General features: G+C 41.7%; 2 protein-coding genes across 2 annotated transcripts; one reads left to right on the forward strand and one right to left on the reverse strand.

Moving 5' to 3' along the window:
* The first annotated feature begins 777 nt into the window (after positions 1-777).
* crls1.S (cardiolipin synthase 1 S homeolog) lies at positions 778-8,316 on the forward strand. The gene is given in 7 exon segments (NM_001096993.1): positions 778-1,157; positions 3,718-3,855; positions 4,603-4,732; positions 4,859-4,944; positions 5,032-5,100; positions 5,845-5,936; positions 6,817-8,316. Coding segments are annotated over 7 exon segments (921 nt in total). The 5' UTR covers positions 778-842; the 3' UTR covers positions 6,908-8,316.
* Positions 8,317-14,328: 6,012 nt separating this feature from the next.
* On the reverse strand, positions 14,329-26,745 carry LOC108717757 (leucine-rich repeat neuronal protein 4). Its single transcript, XM_018265078.2, has 5 exons — positions 26,356-26,745; positions 21,745-22,431; positions 21,146-21,350; positions 18,925-19,059; positions 14,329-15,499 (listed from the first exon to the last, which is right to left on the reverse strand). The coding sequence occupies exons 2-5, from the start codon at positions 22,409-22,411 to the stop codon at positions 14,359-14,361; spliced, it is 2,148 nt and encodes a 715-aa protein (XP_018120567.1). The 5' UTR covers positions 22,412-22,431; positions 26,356-26,745; the 3' UTR covers positions 14,329-14,358.

Genomic DNA, 26,745 nt, shown 5'->3' on the forward strand with positions numbered 1-26,745 from the left:
GAATTAACCCCCGATATAGCCACGCAGTTTAGTGGCATATCGGGGAAAGATCCGCTCGTTTGGCGATGTCGCCAAACGAGCGGATATTGGAGTCTATGGCCACCTTAACACAGGATGATGGATTTCACACATCTTATATATGAATAACTAAGTACTATCTCTAAAAATGGCAGAAATATATCCTTCAATGAGCTGCAAATAGTTTTCTATCTATTTAACACACCATAAGGTTAATATATTGTGAGGGCCTTTATAAGGATGAGAAATAACCAGCCCTATTAGAACAGACTAGAGTCTATCCTTATTTGGGACCTTACTTTGAAGTTCCTTGTACTGGATGGCATTTAGCTCATTATAGACTGGACTAATTCCTATACTTTCCTGGTACCTCACCACTAGAGGCATTAGGTCCTTTCTGAGGATAGAAACGAGCTCACTGCCATGTGAATCATCTATTTCCGATCCACTAGGGGCGGTCCTTTCCAGGGATAGGAACTAGTCGGTTGGGGAGGGTTACTGTGTGGGCGCCATTACCCGCCAGTCTCTCTCATCAGCACTCAGCAGACACATCCCTCCCTCTCTCACAGCATCGCCATGTGCGGAATATCGTCACCGCCCACTTCTTATTATTCTCCGCCTTCTCAAAACCAGTCCCTGGTCGGGGGAGTAAAGGTTTGTCCTACAGCGGGCACCGTACGCCTCTCCCACTCGCGTTTCCTGTGTGTTGCCAGTAGGCGGCAGCTCCGTGCCGTAAGGTGAGGATGTGTATGGGGACTGAAGCCCCACTGGAAGGTGAGGGGCGGCTGCTGCGGGCGGAACACTGAGGCCCCGGGGCGGGAGACATGTCGGTGCTGGCGCTGTTCCTGAGTAGGTCCCCGCTGGGCGCGCTGAGAGCCAGACTCGGTGTAACGAAGACTTGGAGCCGCCGCCGCCATGTGTTCCCTCCACTCAGTGTCCTCAGTTGTCAGCTGGAGACTCGCGCCCCGGAACGGCAATGTCTGTGGACTCGCCGCACGCTCCTCACTGGCCCCCCGCCGCTGCCCCGCACTTTCACCCGCATCCGCCTCGCTGCCAGCAGCTCCCGGGACGGACACGCGCACAGGCCCAAGCCGAAAGGACACGAGGGGGACAGTGCCCAGAGCAGCCTGACACATCTGGTACGTGCAATGCATCACGGGATTTGTAGTCCGGCGCCTCCAAGGGCAACAGCAGCTTCTGAGAAGCCTTTATGTCTCCCGGAGCTTTCAGTGGCTTCCTGGTTGCTATGGTGTCATTAGCCCAGCAACAAGGCACTCGTCACTATCCACAGTCAACTCACACATAGATGTGTCTATTTTGGTTGTTGGTCAGTGACCACTTGATAACTGGAGCTCGTGTGTCAGTTGCTGGCAGAGAAGGGAGGTCAATCATTCAGGAGCTGGCCAAAGTCAATCATGAAGACCAATTGAAAAGCTGATCTTTACACTAAGTGCTGTTTAAAGGGGAACATTAACCATTTATTCAGAAGGGAACTGAGACACAGGTGGGAGGTGCCAGTGTCCGAATAGAGTGCAAGCATTTGGGTTTAAGCCAATGACATCTCCCTTTCAGTGGGAACTGATCATTAGGAAGGGATGTGTTAAAGTCCCAGCTGTGGGTGGGTCCCAGTTACACCCAGTTTAGCAGGTGTGTGTGTGTGTGTGCCAGTGCAATGACTGACCCTTGGCCTCCAGGCTGCACCCCCGTTCTTTGACTAATGGGCTCTTCCAACCCCCCCCCTACGGATCATATGGGCAGGGGGAGGAGCAGCTGCTGATTTGGCTCAGTGTGACCAACAATTTGGATTTTGCTGCAACTACTGACACCCTGCCCCTGGCAGGCCCGAACTGGCAATCTGTGTGTTCTGGCAAATGTCAGAGGGGCTGCTATAAGGTGCCATTGAAAGTCACTATTTAGTGGGTTGATTGGGCCTCTGTACCTGAAATGCCAGGGCCTATTTTAATTCTCAGTCCTGACCTGGCCCCTGGGGTTGTTTTATAACATGGGTGACCAGTGCCGATGAGCTGAGAGGGGTTGTGGGACTGCCGTCTGCCTCATTGCAATTGGTTCTCCCCCCCCCCCCCAGGTGTCACTAAGAACTTCTTTTCTGTTGGGTTTGATACATTGCCCAGAGCGCTCCTTCCATGATTTACACACTGCCGATATCTTCCTATAACCTTAGCCCCCCTACTGGTCAGAGAGCAGCATTCCTTTACTTAATGGAGTGGTTCACTTTTAAGTTAACTTTTAGTATGTTATTGAATGGCCAATTCTTAGCAACGTTTAAATCGATTTTATTTATTTATTATAGTTTTTGAATTATATGCCTTCTTCTGACTCTTGCCAGCTTTTAGATGAGGGTCACTGACCCCATCAGAAAAAACAAATGCTCTGTAAGGCTACAAATATATTGTTATTGCTACTTTTTATTCCTCATATTTCTATTCAGGCCTCTCCTGTTAATATTGCAGTCTCTTATTCAAACCAATGCATGGTTGCTAAGTAATTTGAACCCTAGCAACCAAATTAGCCAATATTGCAAACTGGAGAGCTGCTGAATAAAAAGTAAATAACACAAATAATAAAAAATTAAAACCAATTGTAAATTGTCTCAGAATATCCCTCTCAGTGTCATACTGAAAATAACTTGAAGTTGAACAACCCTTTTAATCAGGAAGCTTCTCCTAACTGCTCCTGCTCAGTCCTAAAGCTCCCATCATATAGACCAGTTATCCCCCACAGTAGCTCATGAGTAACTTGGATGTTGCTTCCAGTGGCCTCAAATCAAGCACTTATTTGTGAATTACTGACTTGGAGGCAAGTTTTTGTTGCATTAAAAACCACATATTCTGCTAAACAGAGCTTTAAGTAGGTTGACAGTCCTCCTAGGGTCTACCAAATGGCCAATCACAGCACTTATTTGGCACCCCAAGAACATTTTTCATACTAGTGTTGCTCCCCAACTTCTGAATGTTGCTCACGGGTTCAAAGGGTTGGGGATCCCTGATATAGAGCAATGAGAGTGAGCAGGGAACAGTTAAAGGGGAAGGAAACCTCGTCGGCGTTAACCCCCCTCCCTCCTCCCCCCTGGCCTACCCCTCACGCTGGGCAAATGCCCCTAACTTGTTACTTACCCTTCTGCGCAGGTCCGGTCCAGGGAGTTCACAGGCGACATCTTCTTCCACGCGATCTTCTTCCTCCTTTGACCGGCGTTTTGGCGCATGCGCAGTAGGATCGTTTCGCCGGTACGGATCTACTGCGCATGCGCCAAAAGTCACGCGCATGCACAGTAGATCGTACCGGGCGAAACGATCCTACTGCGCATGCGCCGGTCAAAGGAGGAAGAAGATCGCGTGGAAGAAGATGTCGCCTGTGAACTCCCTGGACTGGACCTGCGCAGAAGGGTAAGTAACAAGTTAGGGGCATTTGCCCAGCGGGAGGGGTAGGCCAGGGGGGAGGAGGGAGGGGGGGCAATACACGGGAGGGGGGGAGGGGGGTTAGCGCCGACGAGGTTTCCTTCCCCTTTAAGATGCTTCAGTGAAATCATCTCATCACTCTCTTTGATTCAACACTGTTACATGGGAGGAGGGTGTATGTGCCCATTTATGGACACCCATGAGCGCTCCGCTCTCTTCAGAACCTGTTACCCATGTCTTGGGCTAACCCAAACAAAATATTGAACGGAATTTTGTGTTTCAGTATGAAAACCCATGGACAATCCCAAATATGCTCTCCATGACACGGATTGGCTTGTCGCCCGTGCTGGGTTACCTTGTTGTAGGGGAAGACTTTAACCTTGCGCTTGGTCTCTTCGCTTTTGCTGGAATGACCGATTTGGTGAGTTTTGGATCAGTTTTTCATTTCACTATTTGATGATTTTGTAAGGCCAAGATTCTTCTCCAAGGCCAAGATTTCCATTCACTTTGTATTTTCAGTAGTTTCTGAGATATTGGCAGTTTTTTACAGGTGAACAGCTCTCTGTAGAATTCCAGGACTTGCTGCTTAGGGGCACATCCACCAGGGACAGATGCATTGTGGACAGGGGGGTCAGGAATAATGCAAATCATGTCCTGTTAGTATAAGAATTGATACTTTGTGTGGATGTGCCTCTAAGGGGGGGGGGCAGCTACTAAGCTGTTTTTTTGGCAGTGCAGTTTACACAGAGGGCAAATAAAGGGCCACTGTGTTGGTTACATCTAATTGAAATAAGTTCATGTGAATGTATAATTATATTTCTCCTGCTTTGTTTTCCTATTCGTCTACCAGAATGTTTCCTCTATTTGCTGTTTCATCCTTGCACAAGATTCCATTGTTCTCTGTCTTTTTAGAGCTCAGCCTTCCTTATCCTGCCCCCATGGTCCCACTGTAGCAGTACAATACTTTTATACATTGACATAAAAGTGGTATAAACCTGCCCTGCTATAGACACAACGTCCTGGCACAAGCTTAGTATATGGGGGGTCCTTCAAGTCAAGACTTTTATTGCCCCCAATTGTTCCTAGTCAGCAAGTTTGGTACTCCCTCTTTATATTTCTTTATGGAGCCTATAATAACGTTTTTTTTCTTTCCTTTTGCATCTTTAAGCTGGATGGTTACATTGCCCGGAACTGGGCCAATCAGAAGTCTGCGCTGGGAAGTGCTCTGGATCCTCTGGCTGACAAAATACTGATCAGCGTATTGTATGTGTGCCTGACCTACGCACATCTCATACCAGGTCTGTATCTACATCCACTCTCATGTCACAAACCCATCTCTACCTGACCCAATGACTTCAGTGGGTTACACCAAGTCTAGGGGTGGGGTTAAATGACCAATAACCCCTTTTCTCTTTGCCTTTCAGTTCCCCTCACCATCATGATCATATTGAGGGACGTCGCACTCATTGCCTCTGTTTTCTACGTGCGATACAAAACTCTCCCGCCCCCTGTAAGTGTCCGACTGCAAATGCAACAAGTTGTGAACAGCAAAACACTTCTCGTACTCTCAATAATATTTAACTCTGTCTTTTTGCAGAAAACTCTTAGTAGATACTTTAACCCTTGCTACGCAACCGCTCAGTTGGAGCCAACGTTTATCAGTAAGGTAAGTACTTGCTCCAGTCCTAAACAGCAGCACAATACAGTGTAACCCTGTGTATAAGGATCCGTGTTGCTTATTATGCCCCATAACCTGCACTCTTATCATTTTATATTTCTTTTCACGTATTCTTATGAGCATGGGATAAAACATTACACCCTCTGAATGGGTGATTTCCTAAGTGTCATCTAGTGACAGGTGATGTCCTTCAACTCAAATTAATATCAAAACTCTCACAATGATGTTTTATCTTTCATTTTCCTGATATTAGAAGTTAATGACACTCCTGTTTGAATGTGTAACGTGCGAGGCCCTTGTGCTCCACAAACACAACTTGTGTTACTGATGCAGGAATCCTCCCCCGACACCTCTCAAGTTTTATCATAATATATTTTGGACTGTTCTTATTTGTGCTCATAGATGTTGATGGTTTAAAATCCATTGTCTGCCTTTAAAGGAACATAAAAAAATGTGTTGGTATAGAACGAAAAAAAAAAACCACAAAGACATACTAAACTTTTAAATATTTTATTACTTACCGAAACTCCTCTTCAGAAAAGGCGATGATCCATCATGCGGCACTCGATTTCTCCTCCCTATCTATCTCCTATAAGGAAAAGCAGGGAGGAGAAATCGAGCACCGCACGATGGATTGCCTTTTCTGAAGAGGAGCGCCTTTTTAAATTGATGTTACTGGTCCTTTAAGATCAGCCTGTAATTTGTAATAACCAGTGTGTTTGTTTCCTGTAGATGAACACCGCTGTACAGTTAATTCTAGTCGCAGCCTCGTTAGCAGCTCCCGTCTTTAATTATGTGGATAGCATCTATCTCCAAACACTTTGGTAAGTGCCTCCGTTTTCCTCCACTGGAAAACAAGTGACACTTTAAGGGATTCTGTCATCATTTTGATGGTGTTGTTTTTATTTCTAAATGACACTTACACTGCAAATAATTCACTCTCCCATGTAAAATTTCATTCCTGAACCAGCAAGTGTATTTTTTTAGTTGTAATATTGGTGTGTAGGTGCATCTCAGGTCATTTTGCCTGGTCATGTGCTTTCAGAAAAAGCCAGTGCTGCACTATGGAACTGCTTTCTGGCAGGCTATTGTTTCTCCTACTCAATGTAACTGAAGTCACAATGGGACCTGGATTTTTACTATATGCTGTTCTTATATCTACCAGGGATCTGTTATCTGGTTACCTTCCCATTGTTCTGCTGATGGGCTGCTAGGGGGAGGGTGATATCACTCCAACTTGCAGTAAAGAGTGACTGAAGTTTCAAAGCACAAGTCACATCTAGGGGCACCTGGGAAACTGACAATATGTCTAGCCCCATGTCAGATTTTAAAATTAACTCAAAAACCACAAAAATGGATACCAAGTGGAAATTGTCTCAGAATATCTCTCTCTACATCATACTAACAGTTAACTCAAAGGTGAACAACCCCTTTAAAGGTGAGATAACTTTTAGTATGATGTACAGAGTGATATTATGAGATAATTTGCAATTTGTTTTTTTTATTGAGTTATTTAGCTTTTTATTCAGTAGCTCTTCAATTTGCATTTTAAGCAATTTGGTAACTAGGGCCCAAATTACCCTAGCAACAATGCATTTATTTGAATACTGGAATATGAATAGGAGGGAATACAAACGTGTATATTCAAGGTTTTTTTTATTTTTTCTGTAATGGTCTGAGTATTTTTTCCCTATTCTTCTGCAGGTTTATCACGGCTTTTACAACTGCAGCCTCCGCTTACAGCTATTACCATTATGGACAAGAAACGGTGAAGGTTTTGCGTGATGATAAATAGACAAAATAAGGGACGTCATTTCTACGGAGCATCCATGAAATCAGGGGGCTTAAAAAAGAAAAAAAAAAAGTCTGTGATTGACTGAAATGTTAAGTCTTCTGAGCCAGAATAACCCAGATCAACGTTTGATTACAGTATTTATGCACTTATTATTCAATATTTGAATATTAGTAAAATGAATGTGGTGAATTTTTTTTAATATTTCCCTGAAGGAATAGCTCAGCCTTAAAATGAACTTCTCGTATGGTAGAGAGTGAAGACAATAGAGGTGGCCATAGACGCACCAATAATATATTGTACAAAAAAAGAATATTCTACAATTTTCGGTGTGTGTGTATAGTGGGAGATGAGCCAATGGATATCAGCAGAAGACTTGGATGTTGGTTGGCTCATTGATCGGGCAGGCCGGGGAATTTTGATAGATGTTCACTGGGGTCAGTGACCCCCAACAACTGTTTAACCTTTTCATTGGCAGGCTGGACAGAGGCAGAATAGGCCAGAGCGTGGGTGCAATGCTGTAAAACGTTGCCTACAACCAGGCCTGGACTGAGAATTAAAATAGGCCCTGGAATTTCAGGTACACAGAGGCCCACTCAGCCCACGCAGAGGCCCAAACAGCCCCCACCAGCCCACTAAATACTGACTTTCTATGGCACCGTATAGCAGCCCCTCTGGCATTTGCCAGAACCCACAGATTGCCAGTCCGGGCCTGCCTACAACAGCTCTGTCTCTCTCTCTTACTAAAGGTGAATTTTAAGATGAACATTTAATTAGAAGCCCCCTGCTGGATTATTTATTAAAATACTTCCCCCCCCCCCCCCATAGTAGCCATCTTAACCCTTTGGATGTGAGAGATTTTTGTATAAAGTGACTGCAGGTGTTGCACATTGACACTGTAAATCACCTCTCCAGTACTTGCTGCTATTTCATAGAGTAACGTCATTATCATTTGCTTCAGGCATAAAGTTGCTGCTGTACCAGCTCCTGCTCCCCACGATATGTCTCTCAAATTGGTCCGTTTTATGACATAACAAGATGCTATGATGTCATTTCTATGTCATGCTGAATAAAGGCAGATTTTGTAGGGGCGTCTGGGAGCTGGTTGGCTATGGAAAAACCGTTATCTTCAGATTTCTCTGACTTCTGTGTCAGATGAAACCATTGTCTTCATTTTCTCAGTCTTCATGAACTGTAATAATTCTTACACAATTTCTTTACACTCGGCTTCTGCATTTTTGTTTTTTTTTTTGTTTAGCATTTATTGTTTTCAAACTAATGTTTTATAGGGAATATAAACTCTCAAAACAACTCAATGTGCCATAACTCAGAGTGTTCTATTGTGTGTCTGTTTGTATTTCTAAATCATCTGCAAATTGAAGTGCCTGCTATTAAATCTTTATAAATTGTTATCCAGTATGTTCGGCACCTGGGGTTTTCGTGGATGAGATTTTTCCATATTTTGAATCAATCTGCTTAAAATTAATGTAAACATTATTGACACCCAGTAGGATTGTTTGGCAATAAGAATTAATTATATCTTAGTTGGGATCAAGTACAAGCTACTGTTTTATTATTACACAGAAAAAGGAAATCAATTTTAAACATTTGGATTATTTGATTGAAATGGAGTCTACGGGAGACTGACCGTAATTCTGAGCTTTCTGTATAACGAATCCCATACCTCTGCTATGGAATCCTGGCTAGAATTTGCTGTAAATATATAAAGTTTTGTATTTGTGCATGAGCCCTAGGTTTCTGAGTGCTTTGCGTTTCATACAGGAGGGGAGAAATGGTACAATGTGTGTATGAGTTAAGTGTTTTAAAGTTTCCGAGCACAAACCAAGACACAGAGATGGAACGTAGAAGCAATGTAATATGTAATGTCAGTTGTCAGAGGCGGGTGCTGGAAACTGGTTGCTGAAGAAGGTGCCTCCAAGCTGACACCTGGTTGTGCCTCAGGGTGGTCCAATAGGGTCCATGCAAGGTCTCTAGTACAATCGCAAAGTCAATGCCAGGGCCCCTCCCAGGACATAAAGCCAAGGTGGATTGTGGGCTGTAGATCCAAGTGCATATGACGGGTTTGGGCAGTTGAAGATCATTGGTTTCATTGCGGGGACAAATTCCTATGTCTAATAATCCAGTTCCTTCGCATGGCAGTGGTCACCAATGGAAGCCTGGGGCCATGCTACAGCACAGGAAAGGAAACATCTCAGTAAGTTTGATATGATTTTCACTAATCCTACTGTTCCCAGAATGTAGGTCTGTCCCCACTGGGAGCCGGTGGGGCTCAGCCTGAAGCTCAGTTAGGGTGACATGTGGAGTGGAAACCTATCTGCCTTCCTCATATTCCTGCAACTAAGACTGATCTATCATTGGTTTCCTACCCCTGTAACTTTGTTATGGGCTAATGGGGGGCCCTTAATACAGATTGGACCTGCAAGAGGGGCTTAAAGGAAAACTATACCCCCAAAATGAACACTTAAGCAACAGATAGTTCATATCATATTAAGTGGCATATTGAATCTTACCAAACTGGAATATATATTTAAGTAAATATTGCCCTTTTACATCTCTTGCCCTGTCTCAGAGATCACCTGACCAGAAATACTCTAACTGTAACAGGAAGAAGTGGGGAAGCAAAAGACACAACACTGTCTGTTAATTGGCTCATGTGACCTAACATGTATGGTTTGTTGGTATGTTTGTGAGTACAGTGAATCCTACGATCCCAGGGGGCGGCCCTTATTTTTTAAAATGGCAATTTTCTATTTATGATTACCCAATGGCACATACTACTAGAAAAGTATATTATGAAAATGGTTTATTTACATGAAGCAGGATTTTATATATGAGCTGTTTTATGCAATATCTTTTTATAGATACCTACATTGTTTGGGGGGGTATAGTTTTCCTTTAAAAAGACTGACAACCACAGAAACAATGTACAGAGACATGCCCTGTATTTATCCCATGTATTTAGTAACATAGTAAGTAAGGTTGAAAAAAGACACACGTCCATCAAGTTCAACTTTTTTTTAAATTTATTTATTTTTAATCTGCCTAACTGCCAGTTGATCCAGAGGAAGGCAAAAAACCCAGCTGAAGCCTCTCCAATTTGCCTCTAATTCCTCCCTGACTCCAAAATGGCAATCGGACCAGTACCTGGTCAACTTGAACTATGAGCTATCTTCCATAACCCGGTATTCCCTCACTTGCTAAACACCATCCAACCCCTTCTTAAAGCTATCTAATGTATCAGCCTGTACCACTGATTCAGGGAGAGAATTCCACATCTTCACAGCTCTCGCTGTAACAAACCTCTTCCGAATATTTAAGCGGAACCTCTTTTCTTCTAATCGGAATGGGTGACCTTGTGTCAGCTGGAAAGACCTACTGGTAAATAAAGCATTAGAGAGATTATTATATGATCCCCTTATATATTTATACATAGTTATCATATCACCCCTTAAGCGCCTCTTCTCCAGTGTGAACATCCCCAATTTGGCCAGTCTTTCCTCATAGCTAAGATTTTCCATATATTTTACCAGCTTAGTTGCCTTCTCTGTACCCTCTCTAATACAATAATGTCCTGTTTGAGTGATGGAGACTGAAACTGTACGGCATATTCCAGATGGGGCCTTACAAGTGCTCTATACAGTGGAAGAATGACCCCCTCCTCCTGTGACTCTATGCCCCTTTTAATACAGCTCAAGACCTTATTTGCCCTTGATGCTGCTGACTGGCATTGCTTGTTACAACCGAGTTTATCATCTACAAGGACTCCAAGCTCCATCTCCATTATGGATTTGCCTAGTGTAGTCCCATTAAGGGTATAGGTGGATATTTTTACATCCCAGGTACATGACTTTACATTTATCAACATTGAATCTCATTTGCCACTTAGCTGCCCAGATTGCCAGTTTGTCAAGATCATGTTGCAAGGATGCCACATCCTGGATGGAATTAATTGGGCTGGATAGTTTTGTGTCATCGGAAACACTGATACATTGCTTACAATACCCTCCCCTAAGCCATTAATGAACAAGTTAAATAAAAGTTGACCCAATAACGAGCCCTGAGGGACCCCACTAAGAACCTTACTCCAAGTAGAGAATGTCCCATTAACAACCACCCTCTGTACCCGATCCTGTAGCCAGTTTCCTATCCATGTGCAAGCTACTTCATTAAGCCCAACAGACCTTAGTTTAGAAAGCAGTCGTTTGTGGGGCACAGTATCAAACGCTTTGGCAAAATCCAAATAGATCACATCTACTGCCCCCCCCCGTATCTGTGCTTTGTATCTACTCCATATTCCTATGCCCTGTATCTACTCCATATACCTACGCCCTGTATCTGTGCCCTGTATTTATCACATGTATTTACGCCCTGTATCTATGCCAGCACAGTTAGGAGACAAGACCCCTTTCATAAATTCAAAACTAAAAACAAAATTCCATTTTCTGCACTGGTGAACCAATGCCTCCAGCACTTTGTAAGTGTCCCACTCACCCACTCAATCCCGGTCCCACTGACCCATCAGCATAGCAGATTAAATCCTGGTGGGCTCTTCCACGTCATCTCTTTTCCTTGGACTCTTCTCCCGCACTTTCCTTCTTTGCTGGTTCCAAGAGAAGATGGTTCTTGTGTATCTGGCCCTTTAGGTGAGTTCTGTTCTGTCTCCCAGGGACCCAGACCCACTGCACTCACTGAGAAACATCTGTACTGAGACTGAATGTGTATTTCTATTGGTCTACCTGCCATATTGTTTATTGGCTGCTGTACAGAAGGAGCCTTGAGCTGATAAACATCCATCAAATTGGCAAGGAAACTCGGCACGTATGGAATTAATATTTTATTTTTCCCCAACACTTTGGGAGTCATTGAGTCATTGAAATAAAGTGTGACGGACATAGACACCAAAAACACACAAAAGAAATTGACCTTCGTTTCCTCAAGAAAGGGAGCATTTCACATGTCTCCATTTGAATTCTAGGGAATTGTTTCGAGAAGACAAATATTGTTGAACAATTTGTACAATCATTTACTCAATGAGTCCAGTTTAAAGAGACATCGTACAGTATCTAATTCTGGCAGAAGAACAAAATCACAACGGCTGAAATAGGACAAGATTATATAATCCCTTGTCAATCTGTTTCTAGAGTTGCCCATAAAGGCATAAACCATCAGATTTGATTGAATGACCGGAGCAGAGACCAAAAGCAAACACACAGGATCATTATATTTATATTTTTTATATTGGTGATCTACAGGGTCTGTTACAAAAGTCCAATGATATTGGTTATTAGCCATTACCATTACAGATTCTTTTTTTTTTTAGCTCAAAGATGACCATTGCCCCCGTGTCTGATATACTCTCCAATAGTGGGCCTTATTTAAATGGTATTGTTCCCCTTAGAATGAACTTTTAGTATGATGTAGACCACAGTATTCTGAGACAATGTGCAAAGAATCTTTTTTTTTTTGAGGGGGGGTGTTTGAGATCTTTGTTCTGCAGCTCTCAGGCTTGCAGTGGCAATCTGGTTTCTAGGGATTAATTACAATAGCAACCATACAGCAGTTTGGAAAACAGAGTGGAAGATCAAATTGGGAAGATGTGAGAAGAAAGATTAGAAATGTAAAATAACTGTGAAGCAAATGCTTTCAGTAACCTTCTCTTGGTTGCCTGGGTCACTGACTCCTCAGACAACTAGACTACAGAGAGAAAAAGTGACCAGAAATAAAGACTTCTGACCTCAAAGAAGCGACACCATACAGAGATGAGCACATGGACCCCATTGTTGTCCCATAAGGGGGAAGGGACTAACTCCATTGATAACATTTCTGAAATAATATAGAATGGACAGCGATACCATCCATTCTCCTTCAGGTAAAAACCCAACTGAACCCAAATTTAAGGTGGCCATACAAGGGACGATAAAAGCTGCCAACAGACCGAGTCGGCAGTTTATTGGCCCGTGTACGGGCTTCCCAGATCGAGATCTGGCCAAAAGTTGGCCAAATCAGGATTGGAAGGGACTAAAAATCCCATCGGATCGCGGCTGCATCTGTTCGTTGATGCGGTCCCTCGATCCGACCGCCCGTTAGGCATCGTTAGGATCCGATCGTTGGGCCCTAGGGCCCACGATCGGATCAGCCCGATATTGCCCACCTCAAGGTGGGCAAACGAGCGGATCTCTCCATGTATGGCCACCTTTAACTAGTTCTCCAGTATTGTGATTCTGTAGAATTCAACATCACTTATCCACTTACGCTCGCATTCTTTTCAGGCTTTCTTTATAACAATGACTTGGTGCAAATTGGAGGGTCCACAGAATAGAGTCTTTTCATTTTCTTAGTATTAGTTATTGGTGGTCTCCTCTACATAAACATGGCTTATACTTTATACAAGCAGTTACATTCAGAAGCAGCCCCATCTGCGATTGCCTTATAGTTGGTCATCCAAAGACTGGTGTGGCCACAGTAAAGGCCAAGTAAAATTTCTTTCCAACACACTCCAGTATTAAATTGTATAAGGCCAACTTGCCCCTCGCATAACAACACATAGTAATAAAAATTAAGTAATGCAATTGGCTGAAACAGACCTTCTGGGAGGCTTTCCACTTGATGATGGAACAGAGTTGATTATGGGGAGCCAGGACCGTTCTTATTAGGTTTGGACTGAACCCACTCTTTTGGGATTTGGCTGAATCCTAAATCTTTCATGAAGGATTTGGCCAAATACCGATCCAAATTATTTGCATATGAAGCTTAGGGCAAGAAAATAAATAAATAAAAAATTTCCCTGTTTGTGTGACAAATAGTCACTTTATTTCCAGAATCTGAATTCGGTTCAGCCAGGCGCTAGGATTTGGCCAAATCCTGCCGATAAAGGCCTAATCCCAAACCAAATCCTGGATTGGGTGCATCCCTACTTCTAACTGGTGTTTCCAATTCAGCTCAGAGATTAGTGGCGTAACTTTGGGGGCCCAGTCTCCCCTGCACAATTTACAGGCCCCATCCTGCAGCCAAAATCTCATTGGTTACAATTATGTGCAAAAAATTTTGGAAGACCGTAAGGATCTGTTAGTTATGTCACTGCTTAGGGATGTTTAGTTGGGTTGAGGTTAGGGCTCTGCGTAGAACAGACATGTTTCCCTTCACATCTCAACAATCCCAATCTCTACTGATCTGGCTTAGTTCATGGGGACATTACTGTGCACAAACAAAAAAAGTCCTTTGCGGAACTGTTGCAACAAAGTAGGAAACACAGAATAGTAGTTGTATGATGTGGTGGCAGAAGTGGCTGCAGAATGAATGGACAATTCCAATAAATAGATAGGGGCGTCCACATCCACAAAACTGGTATTTTTTCTCTATATCCATTAGCAACATTATTCTCATTCCAGGATCGGATAGTAACATTTTTGGTACTGATAAGATCAAGGTAAGTGTTAATTGTACGATGGGATATTTAAATGGTATTCAAATGCCGGGTTCTTGTAGGAGACAAGACGTGTATCATATTGATTAACCAGTTTTTTTCTGCAGACCTTATACAGGCAGACAGATAATACAATTATTCCAACTATCGATACTCCAGCCACTGTGCATAAAGCAGCCAATATTCCAACATAACTTGGTTTGGTTCTAAATTCGGTGCAGGGGGATCTTGAGGGGCCGTCATTGAGTGGTTGGCTTGATCCTGCTCTGTTGAAGCTCACTGCACAAATGTGGTACGTTGTATCAGGTGCAAGATTATAAATTGTGTATTTCCTTGATGTGATGTAGATGTTGTCCACAACAGTCTGATTCTTGTCCCCCTCGGGATGGTAAATAAGCTGGTACTTTCTTACTTCAGAATTGGGGGCACACCAGTGGATCTGGGCCGATGTGTCTGTTATCTCAGATGCCTCCTGAATCCTTGGAGGAAACGGAAGAACATTGTCCCCAGATAAACCAGGGCAGGAACACGGCGTCATGCGCTGAAGTTCATAACACTCTTTTTGAAGGTGTCTGCAGGGGTTATAATCACAGGGTCCACTTGGGCTCTTCACTGTTGTTGTTTGTGGTGTGTCGTCCTCATAATAATCAGTTATTTGTATTTCTGGTAGTTCTAAGGGGACAGAAATAATGGGTTTTGTACTAACACTTGTGGTTGGATGGGTTTTCTGACCAACAGGGCTTTTTTTTGTACTTGTAGGAAGGATGAATCTTGAGGTGCCTGGAAATAGTGTAGCAGTTTCTGATTCCCCAAAGCTCTTTGTGGGTGCAGTTATACGTCCCAAAAGTAAAGTAGTAGCCTGAGTGGTAGAACTTGGAGGCTGCCCATTAAATGAGTCAGAGACTGACGGTGTTTGCTTGAAAACGGTGATAATGTCTGTGTTCTTTTCCACTTTTTGTGTGACGGTTGTACTGTCTATAGCAACTGTTGTTGTTTCACGAGTCTTCTCTGTAGAAGTGAAGAGGACTGAACCAATCAGACTATTTGCTATTGTGTTATTGCTGGCAGTTTTGTTGATTTGGCACCCGTCATGCAGCTGTGCAAGTGAGATCTCAAGTCCATCCTCCTGCCTACACAACGTTTCATTGGCTCTAAAGAAAAGAGAAGGCAAATCGTTATCCTCTGTCTGATCAATAACCAAATATAGACAATGGCCCAGAGGTATGGCTACCTATAGTCCTCCAACTGGTTATTCTTCAATAAAATATTCTTTATGCTTTAAATAGGCCTGACAAACGGGGTTCTTCTGCCCGGCCTTTTGGAAAGTATTGATTTTTATATAATCCCTAGGATGTAATCTGTACAGACGAGTCACTGCTTTCCTTCCTTGGCACTTTTATCTTTCATTTCACTGGATATGACCAGATTTTTATTCAACCGAACTCTTTCATGAATACAACTCTACTCGGGGGGGGGGGGCGGTTTTAATTGTATTTGAGTTTTGAATTTGATGGTGATCATGATTGAGTTATTTGTGTTAATTCCAAAGAGAGAACTCAATCACAATGAAAATTGTCAATCAATTTTTAAAAATGTGACCTTCCGTCAAGCTCGTCAAGTTTTAGCTGCCAACTTTTTTTAAATTTCTAAAAATAATAAAAGCAATTGATGCCAGTGGTGATTCTCCCTCCCCATTTAAGGAATGGTTCTCCCATCTCTAAACACTAATTACCAAAAAATCAAAAGAAGGAAAAAGGAGGTACGGGGCAATAGAAAAATATAATTTGCAAAAAATTTTTTCCTCTCATCATACCAAAATACAAAATCCTTATAGCATTTAAAACCAGCCTCTGAGTGGCGTCAAGAGATCCTCATGTATTTTCATTTAAATAATTTTTCCAGAAAATCCAATTTGGAAAAATTCAGTATTGCCTTTTTTTGGAGCAAAATAACATTACATGGGGGTGCAAAGATTAGCCCCCCCCTCCCCCAGTGATTCCAATCACTTACCTGAGACCTGGGACTGTTGCTTATGTTAGCTGAAAGTGCACCTGCCTGGGTACTACTGCAGTGGCACTACATCGCCATCTTCTACCACCTGATCTCGACTGTGGCCAGGGTTGGACTGGCCCACCAGGGCTACTGTCCCAGGGCCCCCTCCACTCCCCCCTGCTGCCCTGCGAGAACTATGTTTTTGCCACAACCGCGCAAAAAAGGGAGGTCGCGGCAGGAATAAGCCTGTGGATCTGGGTGCAGATCTGGGTTGGTTGTACATCAGTTCAGCTTTTTGCTCTACCACACATGCAAACCCAGACTGAGGATCTTGGAAGAAGACTAAGAAGAAGATGGTGGTGAAGTGGTGATCCAAGAGAAGTAAGAAATTATAATAACTGGGGGGGGTGCCTAATATTTTGTCTCCCCTCAATAAATTCTACCTTTTCTTCTCATTAATATATTTTTTTTATATATTCGAGAAAGAGAATTTCTAAAATTGCCTTCTATTGTACATAGTACCCTAAGCTTAAGTTTTGACAGAAAATGTTGTATTTGCTGATCTCTCCATGTGGGACATTCACTAAGATTCGTTGTTGCACCAGTGTCCGCTTCGCCGCACTTCGCCAGGCGTATTTTCGCCAGCGCTATGCAAATTCACTTAAATCCGAAGCGTAAGGTTGCGAAGTTGCGCTAGCGTTAATTCGCCAAGCGAAGTTACACTAGCAATGGTTAATTTACCATACGGCGCCAAATTGAAGTTACAATGGAGGTATATGTAGCATCACTACACAAGCCTGGGAAATCTTCAAAACAGCAAATAAAATTTTTATTTTGCCCTACACATGTGCCCACTGTATAGTTAAGGTGCTATGAGTTAGGAAATGTAGGGGGGAAGGAGGGTAGCCCCAAAAAATTTTTCGATCTTTTTCAGCCTATCACCCATAAAAAATGTAACTTTTTTTGAAGCAATCCCTATCTACTCTATTGCACTTCGCCTGGTCTGAGGTGGCGAAGGAAGTCTGGTGTAAAAGGTAGCGTTCAAAATAATTCACGCATCAGTGAATTTGCGTAGTTACGTCTGTTGCGCAAATTCGCCAGGCGTAAGGGTGCGAAGTAACACTAGCGAATTTACGCCAGCGTCCGTTAGTGAATCGGCGAATTAACGAAAATGCACTACGCTGGCGCATTCACACTAGCGTTAGGCGCTTCCTCGTTTAGTGAATTTACCCCCATGTATCTCTAGTTGACCAATTCTCTATAGAAATTTCAGCCTCTGGTGCTTGTCCTAGCTTAGACATTAAGAAATGTTTTAATTGTGGCTGATCTATATTAAATGCTTTAATAAACCCTTTATCAAATGTTCCTGGTTTGAATTCTTCATTATTATATAGCGGCATAATTGGTGATGGGTATTTAGTTAATCGTTCCGAAGCGTTTATTTTAAACCATACATTCAGACAGTTATTAATTAATAAATGGTCTTTGGTAAAATGTGATCATTAATATATTTCTAAATAAACTCTACCTCTTTAGTTCCTGGACAGCAAAGCAATGGTAGCAGCCTGAAGGGCTCTTGGGCCTCTAGTTGGACAGTTCTGCCCACGGCAATGAAATATTTAAATGGACAGAAAATGTAATATTGGCATATTAAGCCTAATAACCAGCCTAATAACCACTGATAGCATGAAATAGAGAAGAACAATATAGTTGGTCACATTGATTTGTAGAATTCCGCATTTATTTGTTACTTCTGCCACAAACCAATCCAAACCGTCTGCCAATCCTTTCATATCTACCAAAACGTCAAAAAGGCACCTTGTCATTAAACTTAACTCTCCCCTAACCTATAAAACCTAAACCCATGCCTAACCCTAACCCACAAAATGTTGCCAATATAGAACCCGCTACATTTCTATTTCTGTGCCCACCTCTGGTTCAAAGACAAGGAATCTTTGGGAGCAGTGGAGGATGTACTTCCCCAGTCTGACCCGCACCCAACCCTAATCCGATTTGAGCTGGTTGCTCAAATTTCAACCCAAACCCGCCCAACTGGTGGGTCAACCCACACATTACTACTGGTCAGCATGGACATGTGGAAAGACTGTCTGTCCATGTGTTGTACCACTTAACAGTTCAGCTTTTCTGCTTCATAGGCCAAGATTGGGGTTAGATAGAGGTTGAGAGCCACTTGTGTTCTTTCCTAAATTGGTGGTTCATGTATTCAATCAATGATTAAAGCCAGCCTCAAACTGGGGGTTCCTGGACTTCCACATTATGACCCCCCCAAGGACCTCCCTCCCCAGCCACACATTCTCTGCTATCCCCCTGCCTTATCCTGGCTGTGTGGAGTATGTCTGGGCTGGGGCCCAGTCCAACGCTCAGTAAAACCCATTAACGAGACATTATAGGGGTGACTATGTAGTGACATATGCAAAATAACCCATTGCACTCATGGGTCATGATTCTGTCCTACATCAACAAAATGTAACTGCACATTTATTGCTCTGAGTTACTGAATAGGACAACTTTCTCCCAGGTTCTTTGTTCCTATGTTTTTGTATGATAAGCAGCATTTTATTACCTGATTACTGTTACATTTATCTGCTCAGAAACAATCCAGGCAATATCACAGTCGCAGGCCAAAGGATTTCCAAGAAGGACCAGGTTCAAATGAGCAGAACCGGTGATCCACTGGGGCAGGGCAGTCAGGTTGCAGCTGTAAATATAGAAAACAAGGAGACTTGTACTGGAACATGCAAATGATTGGCCATCTTTGTGATTCACAACCAGTTTAATAAGTGCCCCAATGCTTCATTTTTACTTATGGTTTGATGGTCTTAACAACCGTTCTAGTGATCTATCTATCTGTCAATCAGTCTGTCTATCTATCTATCATCTGTCAATCAGTCTGTCTATCTATCTATCATCTCTCTATCTTCTGTATCTCTATCTATTAATCAGCAACTGATCTGTCTATCTATTGTCTCACTACAGTGAGTGCTGATCCCCCTTTTACTATATTTATATATTCTATCTATCTATCTATCTATGATCTATCTTTTTATTATCTATATATCTCTCTATCTATCATCTATCTATCTCTTGATCTGTCTGTCATCTCTCTCTATCAATCAATAAATGATCTATTATCTCTGTATCATCTCTATCATCAATCTATCTTTTTATCATCAATCAATCAATAATCTCAATCTAGCTATCTATCTGTCATCAATCAATAATCTCTATCTGTCTCTGTATCATCTATCTATTAATCTATATCAATCAATCAATAGATCGATAATCTAACTATTTGTCATGCTGTATATCTAGCTATATCTGTCCATCAATCTATATATCTAGTTGTCATCTATCAATAAAGAGGAATAGTTGAGCTTAATTCAATACATGTGTTCCACTACACTGCAAGCTTGTAACACAACTGTGAATTCAAAACCAAAAAATCGTGGTAAACAACTGGACACCAGTAGTGATAGGTGACCATTGATTCACCACAAAGCGAGCCAGTTCAGGAAGTGATAACACTAGAAAAGTAACAACATATAAACTAAAACGTAACTTTTACTGTCTTTCACTTTTAAAAACACGCTCTCTGAAGTACACACCCACTAGCCAACCAATCCGTCGGCAGTGCTGGACAATGTCCCTAAAATTGACACACAGTTAAAAATATATTAAGCGCAAGGTGGATCGGTGGGGTCTCTGTTTTTCACTGTTTTTTTTAAGAAAATTCTTTTTTAACCCTCCCAAATACAGGGAGACCACAACCGACTGCTCCCTCCCTTCCAAGCAGACTCCCCCGTGCCAAACCTGCCTATCTACTTCGGGACTGCGTGGGAGCTAAGCACTCCACCGTCCACCTATGCCCGCCCTACGCGTTTCACCGATGTACTCGGCTTCGTCAGGGGCAATTTTCTTAAAACAACCAGTGATGTCTCTTAGAGACCCCACCGATCCACCTGGCGCTTAATATATTTTTAACTGTGTGTCAATTTTAGGGACATTGTCCAGCACTGCCGACGGATTGGTTGGCTAGTGGGTGTGTACTTCAGAGAGCGTGTTTTTTACAGTGAAAGACAGTAAAAGTTACGTTTTAGTTTATATGTTGTTACTTTTCTAGTGTTATCACTTCCTGAACTGGCTTGCTTTGTGGTGAATCAATGGTCTCCTATCACTACTGGTGTCCAGTTGTTTACCACGATTTTTTGGTTTTGATGTCATCTATCAATCCATCAATAATCTCTATCTATCTATTATCATCTCTCTATCTATATCAACCAATACTCTATTTGTCTTACTGTATATCTATCTATATTTATCCATCAATCTATATATTTGTCATCTATCTATATCTATCAATCAATAATCTTTCCATCTATATGTCTATCTATCATCCACCCCCTCAAGGCAGTTATTTTTTAAAATGAGGCTAAAAATCACATAACAGAAGAAGAGGCCATGGTACAATAGCAAATCTATTACTATATTGCTCCTGGTTCTTTCTCTGAACTGTTCACTACATTTCAGGCTTCTTTCACTGCAACTAGTTTGCCACCAGAACTGGGTTTCATTGTTCTCAGTGTTGCAAGTCACACTACCAAGTTGATTATCACTACACTGACAATAATTCTATCTGCAAGAAAATTGCAACTACATATAGTTCCTTGTGTCAACTACTACACACTAAGCATTTATTTTAGCAGGCAGATATATAAAGTGTAATATTTGTACTGGATTATTAAGACAATATCTCAAATGGGGGTACGGAACCAGGGTATTCATACTTCTCAAAATCGACATGCGTCAGATGAGATCCAGCTTCAAACAAAGAACGACTGACTGATGCGAGAGCGCTGGAACCTGCACAGCTTAGAAGCTTGAGCCTTGGAAACATTAGAACGAGCTCCATTTCCAGAGTTTTTATGTTCATCATATTCTGAAGATAAAGTTCCTTCAGGTAGGAGAAGCCAAAGCTCCAATAGGAGGGAACTAAAATATAAACATCATGTATTATGATTTAATCACAAAATTTTATTTGGATGTATTCACTTTTAAGGCCCAATAAAACCTGTGAGAAAACCTGGGGAATTGTTCCTGCAATGACTGCTCACTCCTCTCAACTCTGCAAGACTATGTCTGGGGTCTCTACAGGATTACACTATGATGGGAGGCTGGGCCAGTAATATGTTGGCTTGTGGCAGCTTCCAACCCATCCACTTCCTAGTGCTACAAATAATACAAAAATCACAAATAATTGAAGAGCAAATGATTATCATTGTCTACACTCTAAATATACTGTCACATTTGAAGTTGAAGGCCCATCCCCTTTAATAAACACCCATACATCATTTCTGCATTTATAAACCCATTGTAACCAACTTACCCTCACTAAGATAAGTACCGCTAAGATCAAGTATCTCAATAGATGATATATTTGATGGCCGTAGCTCTTTCAGAGGAAAGATGTTACTGAAGCCTCCAGGGGAGATCTTCCCAAGCCTTGTGTAAGATAAGTTAAGAAACACCAAATTAGGAAACCCATTAAAGGCTAAATTTTGGATTCTGAAAATTGGGTTTCTTGCCAGGGACAACCACGTGAGGTTCTGCACTTTGCTGCACCGTGGGACGTCAGATACATTATTATTGCTGAGGTCCAGATATTGCAGGTTTTCCAGCACATCACTCCCACAATAAAAGTCCTGGATTTGGTTGTGCTTCAGATCCAGCCTCTGCAGCTGAGAAAGCTTCAATAGATGGGGCTGAGTGATTGTCACCAGGCTGTTATTACTCAAGTCCAAAGCTTCTATGTCGCTAGGCAGGCATGGTGGGAACACATCAAGACTTCTGCTGCTTAAAGTGATGTTTCTGCCATGGAACCACCCCTTACAGGGTTCCTCTGTACCGTATACGGGGACGTTCTGAGTTGTCACATGGAACAGAGTTGTCCCTTTGGTCTCTGGTACGACAGATTGTTGCGCCATCACTTGGACTTGTTTCAGGCATGTCAGCAGCAGCAACAGAAACCCTGAGTCCTGTGCACCAATCAACATGCTGTTGTCTGTTTATTTGTCTAGAAAAGAACAACGAAAAAGACAAACAATTCATTTCGTAAGACAGAAAAATATAAAAAGAAGAAACAAGTGAATGAGGACACAGAGCAAACATTAACATGATAATGCAGATAAACATGTGATTCCACGGGATACCTGATTTAGGAGAGGTAGGGCACCATATTGTCACAGGTCCATGGAATATTTAGTTAACATCATTGTTAAAATAAGTGAGGAGAACAAAATGTGTTAATAGAACAGACAATGTTGAGTTTGCTATGCTAAACATAAACAACACTTTTAGATTCTTCAAGGCCAAAAAAGAATGTCTCGGGGATATGCCCCAGTCATCAACAGCAATATAAAGCACAGTAGGGCCTGTAGCCCATGAGCTTACCATCTGAATTCTCATAATGGCAAACCAGCCCCATCAAGTGCTTCTATCAGTGCCCCCGTGTCTGAAAGCAGAGCACCCCAGTAGAGCTTTACCCAACTCAGTAACATTGGTCATCAGCTTGGCTTTCAAACCACAAACCAATTGAAGCAAGGACTAATTTAATTATGCTTTGCTCTGTGTGGGTTTGGTTGGATCATTGGAGGGATTTTGAAGTAACAGAGCCTTGGCCTTCCATGCAAAGGGCATTTTTGTTCTATTGAGGCCCTATTCTCTTGGGTGTTAGATCACACTCTCAGGAGGTCATGGTGAATAATGGTCTAATAACTGGGGTGTCTAGCCCTGCTAAATTAGTAGTGTAGGACCCCATGACTGATAATGCGCCTGCTTAACCCAACTGAGCCCTTGTAAAAAGCTTGACAATAAGGTCAGAGTTAAATGTCCTTCAAAGTCATCGCAACTCTAGATAGAGCTACAGAAGTTGTAGCCTACAAATTCCCTGGAATATCAGACATCAAGGATACAAAAAGTCTGCAAAACTGGAATTTCTGCAGTTTAGAATGGTAAGTTCTGACATTGTCCATGTATCAATTCTGCTCAATCTGATGCTGCCATGGTGAATGAAAGGATCAGTTTCTATGAACATTTGCTGGTGATTCCAGACTCGGGCGCCAGGGAATAGTTTGTACATATGTGTAGTACATTTATATAAAATCATGAAAAAATAAATGAAATATCCAGGTCGTTATATTGCACATACATTATATAGTGAATAAAGTACCCCCTCTTGTAAAATATAAGGATATTATAAGTTACTGAGGAGTTTCATGACCATATAAAAACACGAGGCCGAAGGCCGAGTGTTTTTATACAGGTCATGGAACTCCGAGGTGACTTCTAATATCCTCATATTTTACAACTGGGGGTACTTTATTTATTATAATACACAAATTTCAGTGAGTCATGTGACAGAAATGACATCAGAACTCACCGTTTATAACTGATGACATCAGAACTCACCGTTTATAAGGATATAATTTACAAGATATTCATGGCTTTTGTGTATTATATTACACATACATTATATTACATTATGTGGGCCCTCCCATTGTTATTCTGTAACCCCTGTTAGAAATGAATGTAAAGCTCTGCATAACTTGCTGGAACTATATCAACAAATTATGATGATGATGATAATGGTATTACAGGTACACAAAATACTTAGTAACATTCTCATGTCAGTAGTTCAGGCATTTTGCTCTCATGTCTCCAATTTGATTAGTCACCCCCACCCCCCATGTGCACCATAAAATGCGCAGCTGTCAGGTATGACTTGAGTTGAGGACCCCTATAGTCATCAAATCTTATTAGAATGGGGAGGGGGTCTGTTATAGAATGAAGATCCCTAAGTAAAGTAATAAGAGGGCAATGGAAGAACCATTGATGGGTTACCCCCCAAAAAAACTATTCGGATGAGGTTTGTTACAGTGAGAGCTGTGAAGATGTGGAATTCTCTCCCTGAATCAGTGGTACAGGCTGATACATTAGATAGCTTTAAGAAGGGGTTGGATGGTGTTTAGCAAGTGAGGGAATACAGGGTTATGGGAGATAGCTCATAGTACAAGTTGATCCAGGGACTGGTCCCATTGCCATTTTGGAGTCTGGAAGGAATGTTTCCCCCTCTGAGGCAAATTGGAGAGGCTTCAGATGGGGGGTTTTGCCTTCCTCTGGATCAACTAGCAGTTAGGCAGGTTTTATATAGACTTAAAAGATTGAACTTGATGGACGTGTGTCTCTTTTCAACCTAACTTATTATGGTACTATTCAAAAACTCATAATAATAAGAATTACACAAATGGAATAAAAGAATGTATTAGTAGTATTTATTTCTAGTAATAGCAGTACATTTAGTTCTAGACATTTCTCAGTTGGCAAGTAATAAATAAATAAATTAATTAATTAATAATAATAATAAGAACAGAAATATTGCAGGTAGTAATGGCATAGTGACTATGACAGCAGGGGTGTCCCCACTGGGTTTTGGCATGAGGGAGGGGGGGCTGTTGCAAAGATGTGGCCCCTCTAGATGTTCCCCTGTTGGTACATAATAATGAACCTTATATTACTAAGGTGGTTATTTATCAAAGTCCGAATTTATCTCAATATTTTTGGAAAAAAACTCTGACCAAATCCGCATGGGTTATTTATTAATACACTTAATTAATATATAAATTTTGTTTGCGGGAAAAAATTCATGAAAAATCATATTTTCACGTTTTCTTCAGATTTTTCATCCGATTTTCAAGTTTTTTTTGGATTTTTCACCCAAAAACTCAGAATTCTGCTCTGAAAACTTCGGGGTATTGCCAAAAACCCAGCGCATATCAAAAAATCATTGGGACTTCTCCCATTGACTTACTGTATAAGCAACCTCGACAGGTCTGAGATGCTGGATTTTCAGATTCTGACTTTTCCATCCTCGGGGGTTTAATAAATTCCGAAAAATTCATGATTTTTTAAAAGTCAGATGTTATTTAAAAAAATCTAAAATTTTCCGTGATTTTTGCATTCGGAGTTTAGTAAATAACCACCTAAGTGTTGCAGATAGAACTGTGGTATATGCTTTAGAGGGGCCTATTGTAAAGCAGCTAAATGTTTTACTCTGGGATTAAACTGCCACTTATTTATTAAACTAGTAAATAGAGGTAATTTGGGCAAATGTGGGTCCTGCACAAAGCATAACACAAACACTGCTAAATGGATTTCCCTGCAGATCTCAAAGATGTGTCTGTAATGTGTGTAATGCGCTTCCCAACTCACTGCAATAACTGCACCATGCGTCTAATTGGCCCACTCATGCGTCTAATTGCTCCTTATGTCCCACTCACCCCTCACATTATTCTGATTGGCTTCAAATAGGAAATATATGCAGCATCACCTCAATAGTGCTTGGAAAGTCTGTGCTACTATTATTACCATTATTTTTATTATTATCATTATTATTATTATTAATGGATACAGGTATGGGACCTGTTATCCAGAATGCTTGGGACCTGGGGTTTTCTGGATAATGGATGTTTCTGTAATTTGGATCTTCATACCTTAAGTCTACTAGAAAATCATGTAAACATTAAATAAACCCAATAGGCTGGTTTTGCCTCCAATAAGGATTAATTATCATATCTTAGTTGGGATCAAGTACAAGCTACTGTTTTATTATCACACAGAAATCGGAAATCGTTTTTTAAACATTTGGATTATTTCATTATAATGGAGTCTATGGGAGACAGACTTTCCGTAATTCTGAGCTTTCTGGATAACGGATTTCCGGATAATGGATCCCATCCCTGTATTTATAAAGTGCCAACTTATGCACTATACAATAGATGGCTGCTGTTTTTCTACAATTATTGCCCAATACAGAAGCTACACAGAGCTTACAATCTAAAAGTGCTGCTTTGCAAAGCAAGTACCAACATTCCATGAAAAGTGTCCAGCCCAACATACACTACATATCCCATAACATGGAATCACGGGAGAATCTCAGTACCTGTCAGTAGAAAATCTGCAGCAGTTCCTTATGGATGAAGTTCTTCTGGTCGCCTTGAAGCAAATTATTATTTTTTGGGGCTTTTTTTTTTGTCCTTTTCAAAATGTTCCCCGGGAGCAATTGTCAGGGTGAGCAGGAGAGAGGTCTCACGTAGGGTCTGTTTCCTTTCTTATCTCCCAAAACCACATACAAATGCTTCTGGAATGCGGTGGGAGGTCTTTGTTTTTCTTAATCAGTCCCTGAGCCCTGGGCGGCCAAGCAGATCTGCAAATTTCCCCCACAAAATGATGATTCAAAGTAAAATTGTGTAGAACAGGTGCTACTGCCTTATCCGGGGAGATTCCCAACTAATTCCCAAGGAACCATTGCTCCATTCCGGGGCCATTCTTT

Source organism: Xenopus laevis, chromosome 5S (assembly GCF_017654675.1).
Source record: "Xenopus laevis strain J_2021 chromosome 5S, Xenopus_laevis_v10.1, whole genome shotgun sequence".
Classification (NCBI taxonomy): Eukaryota; Metazoa; Chordata; class Amphibia; order Anura; family Pipidae; genus Xenopus; species Xenopus laevis.